Consider the following 18782-nt stretch of genomic DNA (forward strand, 5'->3'; position numbering starts at 1 on the left):
AGGGAACGAGCGCCGAGAACTTTGTTTATTCGAAGAAAATTTTTGTCCACCTGTACGTACACGATAATGGGTCAAACAGGTTAATCGTCTCGTGGAATTGAGCGTAATTTTAATTCGATATGGAAGTCAGAAAATTTCGGCAATCGTAGCGTGTTCGGGGTGACGTTAACGTTCGGATTAATTCAAACGAGAAGGAAGCGCGGCGGCAGAAATACGGGAGTAATTTTACTGCAACGTGCATGGACACGCGAGAATCTATTTGCATAGTCTATGTACGGATCGAATTTAATTTGCATGAAAATTTAAATTATACATGCAAATAAGAGTCGGAGAGACGTAGAAGTTTAACGGGAGATCGAAGAAACGAGACAACAGTGGTCGTATTAACGCTTACGGCTCGCTGCAACGAGACATCGTTAATGCGTTACGATAAAATCACATAACCAAAGGGAACATCGAAGATAACGATTGACTAAATTGTCGAATATGTAATCGCCCGTAAGGTTTGCGCTATTTCGAAGCTATAATGCGAGATAGATAATATCTATTTGAAGCGCGATGCAAAATTCATGAAATGACTTTCAGATTAGATTGCTGGCTATTCAACGATAGAGGAAACGTATTTAAAGGTAATTTTTCACGCGAACGTTCTTCCGTGTTACTCGTTCAGTTGCTCCATAGACATTCGACGGATTGACGGAGGCACGTCTCCGTTTGATAAACGATTTGAGGCTTCCCTTAAACTATACCGATATATACCGTCAGTATTTCAAGATTCTCGACTAGAAGGGTCGGTATATATCGTCGATACGATATTGCGAATATTTATCGATAAGCCGCACCTCCGTCCAGACCCTTGAAACATCGACGATATTATTGATCGTCCGAGGACACCCTATGAAATAATTCTTCTTGCAGCGCTGGAAATCCCACGGACGATCGTTCATACATAGCTATACGTACCGATACGATGTTCCAAACTATCGAACTATACAGCTTTATTTATTTGTATGTATTCATGACCTGGAACTACTATTACTACTACCGTATTTACTTGCTACTACTACGTTATGTTTTGGGTTACAAGGTCTAGGAACGAGAGAATTAATAAACAGATTTCTATTTACGTTCCCTGTAGCCTCTAGCCAAAGCTACAACTCGACTTATTTTGGTAATGTCCTTTTGCTATAAATATACGAACGTACCCCCTATCGTTCCATTGTCTAGTAACACTAGACACAAGAGAGTAAGGATCTGAATCGGCGTAAACTTATGCGTTATACTCGTACTTATACCATTAATTATTTCAATATACTTTTCTATTACAAATTCATTCACTCGTTCTTCGATCAGTCAACCTCGACGTCGACGCAAACATTTCTCCGGTCGTTGTAAGATCAACCCTTATTTTCATACCCCGTATGGGTACGATCGACGTTCCAGCAACGTTTGCTCCAACTGAAAAACTCCATTCCGCGTCAAAGCCATCGCTAACGGAGACGCAGAGCAAAGGGGACCAGGAACGAGGGAGGGAGATCCACGGGTATCCTATCTACCAGTGCCTACGACGCGGTGCCGCGCAGGTTGAACGCAGGAGGTTTAGGTAGAGACATGGTATGAGGAACAGGTGCGTAATACCAAGGTTCGGTGCCCCCCTGATCGATAAACATATCCATCTCCTTCGAATCTTATATTCTCTATCTACAGAGCCGGTATAAACATCCATCTCGAATCCTCCTTCGAAATGCAGCGCGCAAACGCGTCGCATCTTCGCCACCGGACTATTACCAATTTGCCAAAAGAACCCGTTCATTTACGTTCATTTACATACCTGATCGATCCTTCCGAAAGTCAATGGACCGTGCAGCAACTCGAAGACTCCTTGTTCGTCTTAGATCTCAAGCACCTGTACATAAGAGGAAAGTCGAATTCCAGGAGGAGGTAACAGCCGGTCGAAGCATTATTTACTAGAAACAAAGATGAAGGTAGATCGCGTCACGTTCGAAAGGCGAAGTTCGGGCGAACGGGTAACGGAAGGTAAAAAATCGTGGGGCAGGTTGTAAGTCCACCTGTAGGAAACTCGTACGGCGCCGGCACTGAAGAAGGAGATCGGTCGATGGTGGGCGGGAAGGGGAGAGACCAGCGGCCAGAGGCACTCAGAGAGATCGAGCCTCGATCTTTCTCCTTACTTCTTCTCTTCTCTTGCTTCTTCTTCCCGGGCCAGTCGACATCCAGTCCATCCCTCTCCCTCGTGGGCAGAGCACGCGGTTCTTTTTCTTTCTTTCCGTCTCTTTTCTGCTGGCAGCAGCCGCCGCCGCCGACGCCCAGCCGGTTTTACACCGGCGAACCGATCCAATCGAGTGTCTCGGAAGAACGAGGCTGGTTCTAGTTCATGGATCGTGGATTTCGCTCCACTTGCCTAGAACAACCGGCGTAATTGTTCGTCCGTGCGATCCAGAGGGATTTGCTCGCGCCACGATCGCCACGCCACGCTTCCTCGCGGAGCAACGTCGAACTCGCAGCAATCCAGCTATTGGAATTACGAAAAACTGCGGAGATTCGCGCGTTCGTCAGACCGAGCCGAGACCCGTTTCTCCGTTTCGGTTTGGCTTACCTTCGTCTCCTCGCGGTGGCCACGAGCAACTGCTCCGGATTCCTTCCGAGTCCAGTCGCTTCGCAACCGAACGCTTCCTGGCTGTGTCCTTCCGCCAGAGACGATTTTTACGGCAACAGGAGGTGGAATATAGTTTACGCGTTCGCTGCTACCGATTCCATTGTTTACGTATGTAGCACTGCCGACGTAGCTGCTACATTTTACTTTCTGTACGTTTCGACGAAATAATCTGGAAAGAGAAACGAAGCGGTATATCGGAACGAGTAGTATCGCTTAAAATAAGACGTTTCTAGCGAAAAAGCGGAGGTACTGGTCGATATATTCATCGAATAGCGACACAGCTACTGCAATCTCGCTAAATGTCCGTAATGTCCAAGATTATCCGGTTAAAATATTCATTTTACTCGTTACGCAAGGAGAATTTCCAATCGGACACGGTTTCAGCGTTATTTATGCAGCGGTCAACTCGATACGGTTCGTATTCTGGCTATTATTGGGGTTCCCTATTCACCTTGCTTTCTACTCTTTGGTAAAAATCGGTCACGAAATCGGCTGGCGAACGCGAGCATTCGCCGGTGGCTGATAGACGAGGTTCGAACGGTCGATCGATAGATCGGCGATCGAGACGACCTCCTGGCACGAATATTAAGACGAATTTCTCGAATATCGGCCTTCTCAGATCGTTTTCTCCGCAGCAACGCCGGAACAAACCTCCCATTGATGATCCATCGACGTTCATCGACTATTTTAATGTCCTGTGAATTTCTGTTCCGCGTCACGAGAAAACGTACTGTCGTCCATAAAAACCGATTTCTCATCGCCGCTGCTATCGTTCGATCGATGTTCTTTCCAGTCGGAATAGAAGGAACGACTCGTTCGAATTCGCTTTTTATTAAATACGAAAGAATTTCCAATAATAAAAATCAACGCAGAAAAAATTTGCTCGTATTTCTTTAGACAGAGATAAACCTCCTGAGTAAAAAGGAATCGTTGATGCGGTAGTTCGGGAAAATCAAAGTCGACGTTTGGGAGCTTAACCTCGCGCGTAACGAATAAGCATCGAGTATCGGATCCAAGCTCGTCGAAAAAGACGATCGAGGCAGAAGCTGTCGTCGATCATCGATCGTGGCTACTTTTCACCGTAAGCGGCTATGAATTTTTCCGTCTTTCGTGCGCTATTGTGCGTAGGTCAACGTCTACCTGCAGGTGCATTTGTATTCACGAGCCGGCGACACGCGGTCGGGTGTAGCGTCGTGTAAACGCTGCAGGTACCTGCCAATGTGGACGAATCAGCTGCGGAGGAACGTTTTTATGCAGCATCTCGGAGAGATAATGTAGTCGATCTTTTTACTGGCCTTCTATATCGCTCAATGTACCGACAAAGAACCTCCATGGACGCTTTTGACAAGTTTTTTCTTCGCATATTCCATTGCTTTTGTACTCGCGAGGTAGCCCGAGATCGAATTAAAATCTGATTAAGCAAGCATGGCAGGATATATGGTAATTAACGGCGTAAATTGTCTCTGATCTTTTTACAGTAATCTTTAGAAGACCAGTTTCTTGCTAAAAGAATCGTTCGAATAATTTAAGTCGATGAAATTTATTTAAAAAATGATCTATCGATATATTCTTTCTAAAAATACGTTAGAGATCATTGTTATTAGATTTCTTACAAATTTAAACGATTTACGCGAAGAGTAATGAGTTGTAAATGCAAAACGCTAAAGGGTTCGGTGACGAAACATTGACGAATTACTGGAGGAGGCTACGGTAACGGTATGCGGTGACGAGCCTTTTCCCTAAAAGGCTCAGATGCTAGGGAGAAGGTCAACATGGTTCCTTTACGTGAGAAAAAAAATGGGTCTCCGACGACAGGTATTTTACATTTAAATATCGGAGTGGCTCGCGGTACTCAGATGCAAAATACAACGTTGTACGTGATCTCACGTGTGAGAACGAGGATCGACGCTAACGATAAAGTTACAGAACAGTTTCGTATTAGAATTTAAATTTGCATTTAAACGTTTAACAGCTCAATGGTTTCAGTGGCGATATATTCGTTTGTACTTTACGCGCTAAATCCCTGTCTCCTCGATTCTAGACCGAAGTATAACAGTTGGAAGAGTTTTATAATAATTTTTAAACCAATAGTCTAAACCTCGATACTCTCTTCCCGAGGAACGAAACGATCTACTGTTACCGCGTGCAAAATCATAGAACGCGGTGTAAAAGACAGGACGAAGTTGCACCAAATTCTCGTTAAAATCGTACGAGAAGAATTTTTGGCTCCGCTTCGCACATCGTAAGTCATCGGAGAGTGCGAGAAAGCCACGCACCGATTAAAACGCGAATGGTAGGTTTCGGGGGGTCAGAGGACTCGATCCGTACAAGCTTTTAGGCAAGGCGACAGCACGCGAGGCGTTGCTACAGCGTGCAACTGCCTCTCCCGTCGTTTTGTTCACTGAACTAGTTCCCTCTCCTCTTTCCGCCCCCGACCACATGCAGCCACTACCACCGACGCTATCTCACCACCACCACCACCAACCACCATCGCCACCACCACCATCACATCCACGCCGGGAAGTTATCAAGATCACCACCGTGCTGGAAGTTGGAAGAAGACTGGGCGAGCGACTCCTTGCTTCCAAGAGGAAGAGAAACGACGAGCAGTCCAACTCTGTTGGCTGAATTTCCACCAAGATTTCATCGAATTTGATCTAATTGAAGAATTTAAGGGAAACATGGAGAGGAAATCCGCGTCGAGTCGATCCTGTCAAAGCTTTCGTCGAAGTTATGGACGAATTTCCTTTGTTCACGGTTTATTAAACCGTTACCTGTTACGGATCTCGTTCAGTAACTCTAGAAAAGATTCGTTTCAATTTGGAGGTCTTATAGCGTCGATAAAAGTTAGAAAGTGCTACATCTGCGAATAATTAACAAAATTGTACTCCTAAGAAACGTTGACGATCTGAAAACTAAATGTAACTTCTGTATCTCTGTTCATCGAGTGGTGTTAAAAAATACGTATACAGGGTGTTCAGTGATCTCTGGTACCCAGCGTTTTTCTCGTAAATGGCGAATACCGGCGAAAGATGCTAGAGAGAAAAGTTTTTCCATTAAAGCCAAAGATCAGCCTGGTACGAGTGTGTGACGAATTTTCAAGTTTATTTTCCTCGGAGGCAAAGCGTTCTCCGAACAAATTTTATTCCACATTTTCGACTTTTTCTCGCACGTAGAACAACGTTCTGCCGTTTATTTTTGCTGGCGTCCACTCCAGAATTATACACGTTCGAGTATGCTTGAAAACAGATTTTCAAACTCGATTTTCTCAAAAATGAAACATTATACGAACGTTATTCTTCCTCTTATTTTTCCATAAAGAATCGCCCTGTATCCACTTGTTCGTATCGTTCGGTCGCATTCTGTACAGTGCCGATATCGAAACGAAGCTTAAACACTTTTGCACGGTATCGTATTCGGAGGGAGGTAACAATGTCGCGTGTGGATCTACCTTAAAACACGGAATACCATGCGTCGAATTTTGATGCATCGAACGCGAACAAAAGTCGGTGGTTACAGGCGAGGGCGTTCACATTGCACGCGGTGCGTGTGTTGCCGGCGAGCGTCTGCTTACGGTACCGCTTCATTTGCGACTAGCGCGCTCGATGTGCACGCGCCCCATGCGTAACGCGTGCTTGTTCGCAAATTTTCAAATGCGAATCGATTCTAGTCGAGTAACTGCCCCTATTTCCGCCCCAGTTGCGTAGAAATTGCATCCGCTCGATGAATAAATGGAAATACGAGCGTGAAACGATAATCGCGAGTCATTATGTATGAAACTGCAGGTACGGTGTTATCGTTAATGTATGGAGTTTTGATGCGCGATCAGATAGAGTTATGTTACTCGTAGACAGCTTTAATTACGGTGTCTGTGATCGATGCGCCATGGTACGTGGTACGGAATAAACGGCTTATTACGTTCTTGCGAATAATCGGACAGCAGCGAGTTTAATTAAAAAAAATGATGGAAAATGGTTTTGCGTCGCCTGATGCTTCTTCTTTCGTCGAGAGAGTTAATATCCGATATTGCGAGAAATATATTATGAACGAAGCTTTAGTCGTATCGCGCAGAAATGATAGAAAAACACGACAGCTAAGAAGGAATTGCCAGGAGAAGAAGGATAGAGAAACGGAGCAGGAAGAAACTGTACAAAGAGTAAAAACGCATCCCTGCCAAACGAAGTCTCCCTAAAGTATATGCATACTTTTTGCCTTGGTATTTCCATTCGAGGAGCGTTCAAGAAGATGACGAAGATTGGGGAACAAGATGAAGATTAAAGACGCACTGTAGGCAACAAAAAGATGACGGCGACGTAATTAAGGAAGTAATATCGTAAAATTTAAGCAGTATAGTAATGATTGGTTTGCGAACGTACTTATATTTTAGTCCAAATAAACTTCAAGGGAAACGAAAAACCGTGGTGAAGTGTATACCCAGCAGAGTGGAAATTAATATTCCTTTGACCATGATTAAGGCGTGTGTTGTTGCTGGATGTATATTCGTTTCGGGTTATAAAATAGGAAGAAAAATACTGAAAAGCAACGGATAGGGATAATTAAGATTCAATGTATAAAATGGGAAGCAAACAGTGTAGCAATAATAATCATTGTTCTTCTTAACGATACCCTAACGATGCACAATTCGAAAGAACGATATAACGTAACAGCGATAATTCACCGAACGAAAAGATCGCAAATGCCACTATAACGTACATTAATCGAGAGAACGCTGAAACGAACAAGGTAAAGGAAAATAGGAGATATAAAACGGTGTAACTAAGAGGAAGAGTAGAATTCTGGGGCGGTCATAGAATGGTAAAATAACGCTATAAGCGTTCTGCGGATCTGCAGTTTCTCTCAATGGAACCCGAGAGAAAAGAAAAGAACGCGACACGGGAACCGGAGGAAGAAACGGATGGCCTCGCAAAACTAAAAGGAAGCGGGAAGATTAAAAAGAGGAGCGAGAGACTTCTCGCGAAACTTTAAGATAAATACGTGCCTGTTAAAGGAATCTCAAAAGGACAAACTCGACCGGGAACGAATTAAAAATAAGCCGGCAGAAATGCCAGGGTCGAGGACCTCCGTAGTCGCATCTTTCCAAAAATTCGGACGTCACGGTTGCTTTTCGCTCCCGTCTTCTCTTTATCGTTCCGAAGAAGCTTCAAATGAGACGAAGAAAACCGGCGAATAACTTATGCAAAAGGAACAAACTCGTCGAGAGAAGGGGGGGGGGCGGGAAGGGACGAACAGAAGAAAGAAATCGAATGAGATTTCCACACTGGTCGGGGACAAACGAATGTTCGAACGAATGACAGAAAAATGGTTCCACCGGGAGCATAAGCTACTAGGAATATCTCGAGTTTCGTGAAAAACGAAAGCGTGGATCAAGGATAGGGAAAAATGTAACGCTGGAAGATCGAATCTGTAACTCATACCCGACCAACCACGTGGTCAGTGTGAACGAAGCCTGAATCCTGATCCAAGGAGCACCGTAGAAAAGGATAAAGAGGGCAAGAAGGAGACGATGAAGAAAGACCGCGCGTCAGCAGAAGGAGAGGAAACGTGGTCTCGCACCGCGCACGGATCTCGAAGCATGGAGAACACGAACTGGTCGCCGCATACCTACACGACGCGTAATGAGAACATACCAGCGTCGTTCGGCCTGCTATCTGCTATCAAACGGATACCACCGGTTCAACCGCGGATAAACCGTGTACCGGGCCCTCGGCAAACTCAAATTCGTTTTACATCCAGTCTATATGCCGATAAATTTATCGAAACAACGTCGTATCGGAAGAGCCGTTTCACCAAAGGATCTCGCATGCCACTACCTTACACGTTACATTCTCCCCATACAAATCCCTGATTTTGAACGAAAAATTCCCGCCGGTTGCCGAGAAATTCGTGCTAAACGTTTCTCGAGAATGTGTCGTAACAGGGGAACTGTTTCACGCAGGATTTTCCTGCGTCACCTATTTGCCGGTTATATTTTCCTGATCCGAAGCCTGAAATTTTTCCCGAGAACTTTATTTGTTCTTGTTCTTAACTTACCTTAACTTACCTGTAAACTTACCTTATCTACCGATCCTTTGTACGACCTATATATTGATTTGGATCACCGTGTTGCAAACATTGCGAATAATTTTTAGAAATTCTTTTAAGTCTATAATGTCATACAGATACCTTTGAACCATTTTATTTCATTAGTTTAGAGCGTGGGATTATTGAACTAGGACGTGGAAGTGACGAGATGCGAGACACAGGATAAAGGGTGCTGATTGCGAGGAATGGAGCAATGATAAGGGGTAGGGAATATTGGGTGTGAAATATCAGTATCGAATTGTAGGTATTAGATACGAGGCAGGGAACGTAAGATTTAGAAAATAAAACGAGGAATAGAAAGTGCGAGACACGGAAATATGTGTAAATTCTTCAACGTAAAGTTCTAAAGTCAACGCAGTCTTAACGGTCAAACGACGATTTACTAAAAAGAGCAAACAGCGTACAAAATTATTGACAAACTACTCGAATACTTCGTTTTCAATTGCACATGCATCAAATTAACATTCTATTCTCCATGTGGCGATGCTCTTTGTATCACTGGTCGCTTAAAAAGTTGTACAAAAATTATAGCGCGTATAGTGCCTCGGTATCCTTAGGACTTTTCCGGCGGTTACTTATCTGCGTAGAAGACTAGCACATTGCAATTACCCTTTGATAGTCGTGGCATAGACATTATTAGGCATTCCCTCGTTCTAAAGCGATAAACGCGGCGAAAGTCTCAAATCTAAAATTAATGTAAATTATACGGCGTGAACGTCAATAATTTAACAATAATTACCATTTATAGGAATTAATAGGTAATATCATGGGTATAGCGTAACGTATCGGTATAGGATTACGCTTGGAGTTCGAAAACCAACTAATAATCTTTGAAGCCTTTCGAATTCTATTGCGAAATTATACGTCTCGATATTGGGAGTTAGTTTCACGAATACTTGGAAATAGCGGCTACGTAATTATTATCAATTCGAAACCATGGGAACATAGCTGCGAAAAACTACCATTGACATTGCAGAATCGCATTGAATTAGAATGAAATTTATCCTATACCTCTTTAACGTTTATTTGTTATTTTACTGGTAGAGCTTTTTGTTGTATTCTATATTCGAGGGAAAATATACTTTTTGTTCCGTTTCCAATTTAAGCTATCGTTCCTTCGTTTGTACTACCGATAAAATTGATAGAAAGGTGAACGATAGGGTCTTATAGTATGTGTAATATACGATGACACGTAGTTCATTTAGAAACGCATTTTATAGAAAATAGGACAAGTCATTTAAATTAAAAGGAAAAATATGTAATACATAATGGGTGAATATTCCAGCCAGACTGTGTTAATCAATTAAGATATAATCGAGGTATTTGTACAGGTGATTTATATCTACCGACAGATAGTTAGCGAGTGGACAGGAAAATAAAGCTGATACTACACGTACTACTTTGTATTAAAAAAAATTCCGCCGTCGATTATCGGTTTTTAAATATTTCACTGTTTGAAAAATTTCTTTGCCACTTGCCGAGCGCCTTTTTCCATTGAAACAAAGATTAATTTTCTCTTCGTTAATGACTGCATAAAAATTATAGAAATACATGTTACTTTCGTGATTATTATTTTTATATAGCATCTTTATCAAACATAATATCGTAAAAGAAAAAGATATGGGTATGTTTGTACAAAGCTATTTTGAAATACACGAAGACAGAACGTTAATAGATAAAACATTATCGACGAGAAGGAGCGCGTGTTTTAAACATTTTGCTTAAAGGAAATCTACTTTGCGTTTTCGTAACATCAATTGACCAATCTTAGCGACCGTCCAGGTAGAAAGTTCTTACAGCTTTCGAATCTCGCCACGACATGGCGTCTGAAAGCAATTTATCGGATAATATGCGTATGATTGATTTTATTTCTACGAAGTATTTACGTATTTATTTTATCTGAAAACCTAATGCCGAAGTATCTTTGACATTTGAGTCGAAACTGTTTTATTTTTATTGAAGGATAAAAGCAATTTAATTTATCAGAGAACGTATGCAAAAAAGATGTTGAAAATATTCCTTTAGATTCTGATCTTTTTTATAATGAAAATTTTGAAAAATGTCTAATTGGAATTGTTAATAAATATAGAGATAGAAACGTGGCGTGATTATTAAACGCTATTGTATTATAAATGTAATGAAGAAATGCGTATATATAATTTTCTCTCAACGACATTTATTACAATCTCGGTTGGTTCAATTAATTAATTTTAGTTTTGGCACTAGAAAGACGGACACGGTTACATTTGACCCTTTGTACTTTTACAATCACACTGATTCTACTTTATTACAATAATATTACGCAATCTTTTCTTTCGTCACACGCTTTATAAAAATTCTTATTCTTAAAGCTTAAAAAATGTCGACAAACGAATCAGTTAACTTAGAATCAAAAAATGTTGTGATTTGATTTTGATAGAAACGAAGAAATGCTATCTTTTACGCAAGATATATTATCACGTAATCGCTAATATCTTTATTTTTTTTTTCACGTATTTGCGAATTTTCTAGACCTTAACCGATATCGTATGTTTCTTCGATAAATTGACAAATTTGAATTTGTGCGCTTTTTCTTTTTACTTTGCACAGAGTTCTCTAATATACAGAGTGAATCATATATTTGGATATATTCGTACTATACGGATCAAGCAACTTTGTAAAATTACTCACTGTTCGAATACGCCGAAGTAACAAAATCCCGAAGCTTCCATCCGCTAAAAAAAATCTGTCAAGTTTAATAAATCGAAAGTTCTAAGCCTTGTTTCTTCTTCTTCTTCTTTCACAACCAGTTCCAATTACATGACTCATTCTCTAATATCATTCAACATTTAATCAAATCACGTACGGAATATACTCTACAATTACTTCGTCAACGATGAAGACATCGTAATTGTCGTCATATTTATTCATACTCCAATCAATTATAGACACATACATCTACTAACAACCCAAACAGTACACCTCTACCGACGGAATATACCTAAAGTCAACCATTCTTTCAGTAGACCAGAAAAAACGTAAAAATTCTACACGAATAACTTACCAACTCATTGTCAAGTACGAACGTAATTGAAACGTGAATCCAAAAGTGAAACAACAAACGTGGTACGGTAGCGAATGTTTCTGGAAATTATTTGGCCATACACCAACGAAAGATTGTCCACTGGTCAAGCAAAGCGACCGCTGTCCGGCTTTCTCGGCGGTAAGAGGATTCTCCTACCATGAAAAAAACACTGCATCATCTAAACAGCGATAAAACCAACGTCCTTCAAACCAGCTCGAAGGGTGACAGGTAAATAATTGACGCACTTCATTCTACAATTGTATTAAACCTCCTATTTTATTATCTGTGCATTTTTTGAGCGGTCTGTCGTTCAATTTTTGCTGGCTTCTCTCGCCTTACGAATCACGACTCTTCGACTTGTCCTTCGTTCCTCCTTGTTCCTCTTCCGTTCTCCAGCCCTCGGAGCCCACTATTATCGATTTCTGTCGCGATCAACTCGATCGTTCTTCGTTTCTTCGTTCGAAATACTCTTCGTTCTCGTTGCTCGAAATTATTTTTCGCTCTTCGCTGTTTCGAAAGAAATCATTCTTTGCTCCTCCGTTTGTGTTCACGATTCGCGTGGTTTCTCGATATCGATAAAAATATTAGCGGTAAGAATAGCGATGCGATGGCGGCAATTCCATGTACGCACGAGGGCGTGCGATGTTAGTTGTCGAATCGTTCGTATGCTCACGCAACAAGCACGCGCAAGAAAGCATTCACTCGGCCAACAAGTTTTCCTCGCTTATGGAAAACTTTTGCGACGTCACACTTTTGATTTTTTCCTTGCCATTTTTTTCTTTTTTTTTTTTTTGACCTCTTGGTACGTTTGAAGATCAGTCGGATAAGTAAGCCTTTGATATTACTCTCGCAACTTTATGATTCTTATAATGCCGATAATTATTCGAGTGACTCTTTTCGACCAGTCACGCGAGCAAACGATTATCGCTCGAACGAAGGTTTTATCCATTGCGAATAAAAATTTCATTCGTTCAACTGCATCTTATTTATCTGACTGTGATCGACGAATGCTGCTAACATTTCACAATTCTTACGCGTTAAACGATATTTTTCGCTCGAGTCTGTAGACATAAATATGCTTACTTAAATTTATAAAACAAGTACAGCTCGAACGACAGAACAAACTGATTCTGTACATATTTCCAGCTGTCTTTCGTTATCGTTCGTCGTGGTAGCGTATGTTGCGTTTAATAAACGTTACAACAACGTCCAAGTGTTTGCTGGTCAATGCTGGACATTGGGTATATTTTCTCGCGAGGATGTTTCGATTCTATGTTGTTCGAGCTTTCGTGAGCAGTTCTCAATGGAAATTCGTGTGTAACGCGGTGGACGACAGTTTAAACCCTCTTAAAAGCTAAAAATCGAATTCTAATTCTGTAAGAGAAAAATCGGTTGGAATCGTTCTAATTAATACAAGACACAATCGGTGAATAAACGATTCTTTCGTTCCTTTGCATGTCCTGTTCTTTTTCTGCAAGTGTTCCATGCTTATCGTGTGTGATTTCAATTCCTGTGTATCGGTAAAGTATGCAACGTTTGTATATATAAAAACGGAATCCAAAAGCTGATTTTAACAATACAAAAATCTGCTAAATCACGAGCACGAGTCCTGAATCACGAAGATTACGAGTACTTACGGCAGAACTCCATTTATCGGAACACATCGATGATAGTAAATTCCGTATCACTACCATATTCCGAAATGGAAAATTAATTCTTTTAAGCGTTTTTAATAAATACGACCGACCTTTCATATTCTGTATTACAAAATCCATTGTTATATGTTTCATTCAATATTTGTTCACAACTGTGTAACGAAGCGTTTACTCTAAATTTCATATAATATTTTTTGCTCCCTTTCATTCGTATATTATGCTTCCGCAGTTTGTCCAAATAGCAATTTCAACGAATCGACTTGAATATCCACTAGCGATTCGAATAAATGGAGTTTCACTGCGTGAAAATTTGTCTGACTCGATACTGGGACTATTTACTTGAAACAGTATTTCTCAAGCCTTATTCACCATTTTTGCACGATAAGAGCTACTGTTCTCTAACTTTCTTGCGATATTTTTCAAGTCTTTGATATATTCTTAGTGAGTTATTATTGAAAAAGTAACGATTATACAAACGGTAAAAATTGTGCGTCGTATATTGTAGGAAAATGAAAGGGATTCCGAAACAGATTTGTTTTATTCGTTTCATGATCGTTCGTGATACTAGTTGCAGGAACTACGCTAGATCATCTTAATTATCTTAATGACATTGAAAGTGAGTTGTTGCTTCTTTTTTTCTTTTAAATAAACATCTATCAGAAATATAATATAAATGTCTAAAGAAATGAAATCTAATTGTATCTTATAGCTTACATATGTTACTTAAAGAGAAACTTCGTGTTTATATACATTTAACATGACTCTAGAAATATACTGTTCAATTAATTAACAATTTACGATTCTTTTTCAGGAACGAAAAAAATCTATTCGATCGAGATTCTTTTGTTACTGAGCACTTTAACGATTAATCAAACTCGTTTGAACTGACGATTCTTTCGATCACTTTGAACGGTATACGGATCGTACAACGCAAACATCCTTTACAGCTCGAATAAAACGACTAGCGTAATATTAATTATTTTAATTGTAACACCTTGAGAAACAGTGTTTCAAGTATCGATTGCGCTATGTTAACTTTCGATAAATACACTGCCACTGACAATCAGCAATTATTACAAAATGGTGTTTATGACACTAAGAAACTGGCGAAGTGAATCGAGCATCGGTATCGGTTGGAAACAACGAGATCGACGAAATTCGTGAGAATCAGAAATAGCACAAACAGCTAGAAGAGTGTGGCAAAACTCGGAGTAGTATCACTGAAATTTATAAGATAACGGATAACTTACAGAACGTTTGTAGAAAATTGAAATCGTCAAGAGGCGCCTGACAATGAATTCTTGACAAAGTTTCGCGTAATCTGATATTGTTCGACAGTTAGCGATTAAACAGCAATTAGACATTGGCTTACGTTTGAAAAAATTTGCAATTAGACGGTAATATCTCTAATAGCAAAAAATATGGCAGATTTCAAAGAATATTATCGTTAATCCTAGTTAATTAATCGACTGAACTAGTGAAAACAAATCGATGGATCTTCATCGATGATTTCGAAAAATGGAGCGAGCGAGAGAGAGAGAGAGAGAGAGAGAGAGATACGAAGCCTTTTAAGCGATAGTAAATAACGCTAATGAAATTTCTGGAGAATCGCGAATTTGAAGAGTATTTGCGACATGATCCACGCGATGAATTTGCGAACGAGAATCGAGACGATAATGGCGACGGTGATAGATGAATTTGTGATTTTCGACAATGTTCGTTAGGAACCGGAAACAGGAAGAGGCGAAGGACATCTCAGAGGATCTTCGCTGCTTCGACTTCTTTGCTTCTTTGTACGGTAGGTCGGCCTTTGTCAACCAATCTTTATCCATCGATCGATCGAATATTCGAGCGCCGCGAGCCACCTGCAAATAAACGTAGTTGCCTCTTTGACATAAAATTCGTTCTAACTCCAAATCGATTCTCATTGATTACGAAGGAGATTAGATAATTATTTTCAAATGTTAATAAATACGCGACCTTGACACCATAATTCAAGACCATCGACATCGATGTGGCACGTCTCCTTGTAAATAATTTACCACAAACGTGCCGGTGATTATAAAAGTGAAGCGGATAAAAGTGGAAAGAATTTCAGCCGCCTGTTCACGTTACAATAATCCAAAACCATGTTTGCAAAGTAACAGAGATCGAACCATTGGATCGAGTCGGTTGATGCGCCGTTAAACAGAATTCAGTTCATGCGTCAAACGCCAATGATATCTCGAAACGAAAATATATGACGCAGGCCACTTTCATAATCGCCGGCATAAATTGCGTACAGCAAATTCTTCGACTTAACGAAACAATCGTTCGAAAGAATATGATAGAATCGATAAAGGGGACTAAACAGGTTACCGTTTCTTGTCCATTTCTGATTCGGTGGCGAAGATGTAACTTCTCTGCGTGGGGTCCGGTGGTTGCAGCTCGAACGCGTGTTTCCTGCCACCGGAAGTGGGCGCGCTGCTATGCACCCTGAACCCATGCAGGCAGGCGACACCGAACGCCTTCTCCGCATTAGCGTCGTCGTAGAAATACAATGCAGCGTCCTTTAGTACGCAATATCGCCTGGACCAACCGGTTGGTGACGACGTTTTTCTGGCGTGTTCTTGCTGCTTGCTCAGGTATCCGAAGCAATCTGGTCTGTGAATGGCGCATGCTGCTATTTCACGCATTCTCAGCGACGATTCCAACCAGGTGTCAACCTGTAAAAACGTCAACGGGAATCTATAGGATATACAGGAAAAACGGAGAATTTCCGTCTTTAGCGATTTTCTATTATCTTCTCAGGGCTTCCATTTCTCTTCTATCGCCTCGAGTAACTTCTCACGAAAAAATTTAGTTACTTTTGCGACGCGTTTTCCAAGTTGAACTAATTACTTCGTACATTCGCGTTTCACGATAAATCTCGTACAAGTGCAAAGACTATTAAGGTAGGTGCGCAATAAGGCATATTAGTAGAACTGTACGATTCTCCAGAGCGCTGCCAGACACTTGCAGCGTCTAATCCAACTATTCAAGAAACTCCAGCAGGCGTATAGCCGAACTTGCAGAATTTAAAGCGAATCTCATTTTCTTCAACTTACAAGAACGCGGACTTCCATCGTTTCGCAAAGTTTTTGAAGCTTCTTTTGCCTAGATAACGATGCAAGAGTATCTCCAAAGATACATACATACAGCATATGCTGTTAATTGTTCAACTTGTAGCATCCATCTTTCTTTCTGTTGGACGAATGTAACGAAAATATTCTTTTCGAAATTTTTGATTTAATTTTCTTTTATTTCCGAATATACCATCGCAAGCGAAAGACCGCGTAGAAGGAAATACATTATATACGCGTGTCGGTTACCGCACCAATTAAAGATTAAATCGCATTCTGACCAAGAAGATCCGAATGCTCGCGTGAGGTACTCGTACACAATGTAAACTTCGTTTACTCTTCGAGCATGATCCGGAAATAGACGTCGAGAGTAACTTGGCGAGCGACTCGTAACATTTACCTGGTCGTTTCTTTCGATCGCTTCCTTGATGACCGTCGTCCATCGAGCGGCAGCTTCCTCGGTGTCCGCCGCGAGCCGAAGCGTCGGTGCGCCCTGTTTTTTGATCGCGAAGCTGTGTAACCTCAGCTCGGGCGTTTGCTCCACGTCGTACTTTATCAGCATCACCGCCCCCACTGGCTGTGAATCCTACGGGAAACGAAATGGTCCACTGGTGTACCATTTTTCCAACAAAACGATCCCGTGCAAACACTCGTCGCGTCGATGGCCTCGATTAACCGAAAGGAATGCCGGTTAAATAGGTTTCGAGGGGACGCCAGGCGTGGCTGGATGACATCTCTTTAAACTAACGACGAGCATGCAAAGTTCGGAACCTTTGTGCATAGCTTGGATGACTGAACTTTCTAACTTTGTTTATTTTACAGCAGCGTTACTTGCTCTGCCAATTTTCTCCGAATACAAAGTACCCGATCGTGTTAGATATTCTCTATATTTTGTGTCAAATTACGCGAGTTGTATTAGGCGAGTAAAACCAACTTCGTACACCAAACGATTAGGACCGACGCTGTAAAATAAGCTTCGACATTTGAGAATAGAGAATACGCTGATATTAATTTTATCTTTGCGTATTAATCGTATCTTATCGCGTCTAAGTATTTGAAAATACAATTTCATGTCTTTTTTTCTTCGAAACTACATCCTATAGATTTGCGCGCGCTAATCGACAGTTTTCCATTCTACGAAGAATGGACATTGAGAAGGGAAAGAGAAGAGGGGATATTCGTACTAACCGCGTCAGTCTTGTAATAATAGAGGCAGTTGTCGCGGCGCAGGGCGAACCATCTTCGCACCCACTTGTCCGTGTTGGTCGAGGTCGCGGATTTCCTCCATAGGTATCCGGTGCAGAGCGGCGCCTCGTCGCTTCCTTCCTTGGTACCAGGTCTGGCCACCCGCGGTGCCAGTACGTTGCACGTTCTCGCCACTTCGAGTTCAAGGACGTCGGTGCCAGAATGCGCGAGCCTCACGACTTCCGAATGCGTCGCGTCCATCACGTTCTTCCCGTTCACCGCCATTATAATGTCGCCAACTTCCAGGCCAGAGCTCTCCGCGGGCGTGTCCGGCTCGATAGCTGAGACGACCACGGGTTTCGAGCCGTGAATACGGAAACCGAACTCACCTCCGGCTTCTCGTTTCACCACCACCCTTTTGTCGCTTTCTGTAACCATCACCACCGCCTTCGTTATTTGGCGTCTGCGGCAGTCCTATTCGAGCCTCATCGAGCGGCAAACGCAAAGTCGTTCGCGCGAAATCCCACGATCCAAGATCCGAAATCCGAGATTTCAGGAGCCGCGATCACAGCGGATTTGCCGCGTGATAATGCAGTACGAGCAGGAATTGATATGGATCCTGCGGATGATGGATAGCGAATATCGGTAGGAGCGGAATTGAGCGTATTAGGAGGATAGAATTCCGGGTATTACAGTCGGTTCGGATCTATTTTAGCGAGCAAGGATTCGATAGAGGCGTTGAGCAGATTCGAACGTTTTTGGATAGTTTGTATCCTGTCAGGGGAATGGCTGAAAGGAATGCGTGGTAGAAATCGCGAGCGGATAAATCCTATGGAGATTACGTTAATCACTGCTGCGAGGGAAATGTGATTCGAGACTTTACAACCCTGGAAAATGAAGCTCTGCACGAAAAAAAAAAAAAAAAAAAGAAAAAAACGTCAGTCTACGTTTTCGACCTATTTTTCCGCGCAGATTCACCTCCTTTCGGCTTTTACCGTCAG

General features: G+C 41.6%; 1 protein-coding gene across 3 annotated transcripts in view; it reads right to left on the reverse strand.

The window, feature by feature from the left end:
- Window positions 1–10932: 10932 nt before the first annotated feature.
- LOC117233615 overlaps window positions 10933–18782 on the reverse strand; it is a 58004-nt gene continuing 50154 nt past the window's right edge. For all 3 annotated transcript variants that reach the window (XM_033494092.1, XM_033494091.1, XM_033494090.1), the window contains 4 exons: window positions 17785–18209; window positions 16997–17182; window positions 15854–16200; window positions 10933–15360 (listed from right to left, as the gene is read on the reverse strand). In XM_033494092.1, coding sequence (XP_033349983.1) covers window positions 15309–15360; window positions 15854–16200; window positions 16997–17182; window positions 17785–18209 — 1010 coding nt within the window. In that variant the 3' untranslated portion in view covers window positions 10933–15308. The remainder of the gene's footprint in view (window positions 15361–15853; window positions 16201–16996; window positions 17183–17784; window positions 18210–18782) is intronic.

Source organism: Bombus vosnesenskii, unplaced genomic scaffold, assembly GCF_011952255.1.
Source record: "Bombus vosnesenskii isolate JDL3184/JDL3185 unplaced genomic scaffold, Bvos_JDL3184-5_v1.1 scf7180000013297, whole genome shotgun sequence".
NCBI lineage: Eukaryota > Metazoa > Arthropoda > Insecta > Hymenoptera > Apidae > Bombus > Bombus vosnesenskii.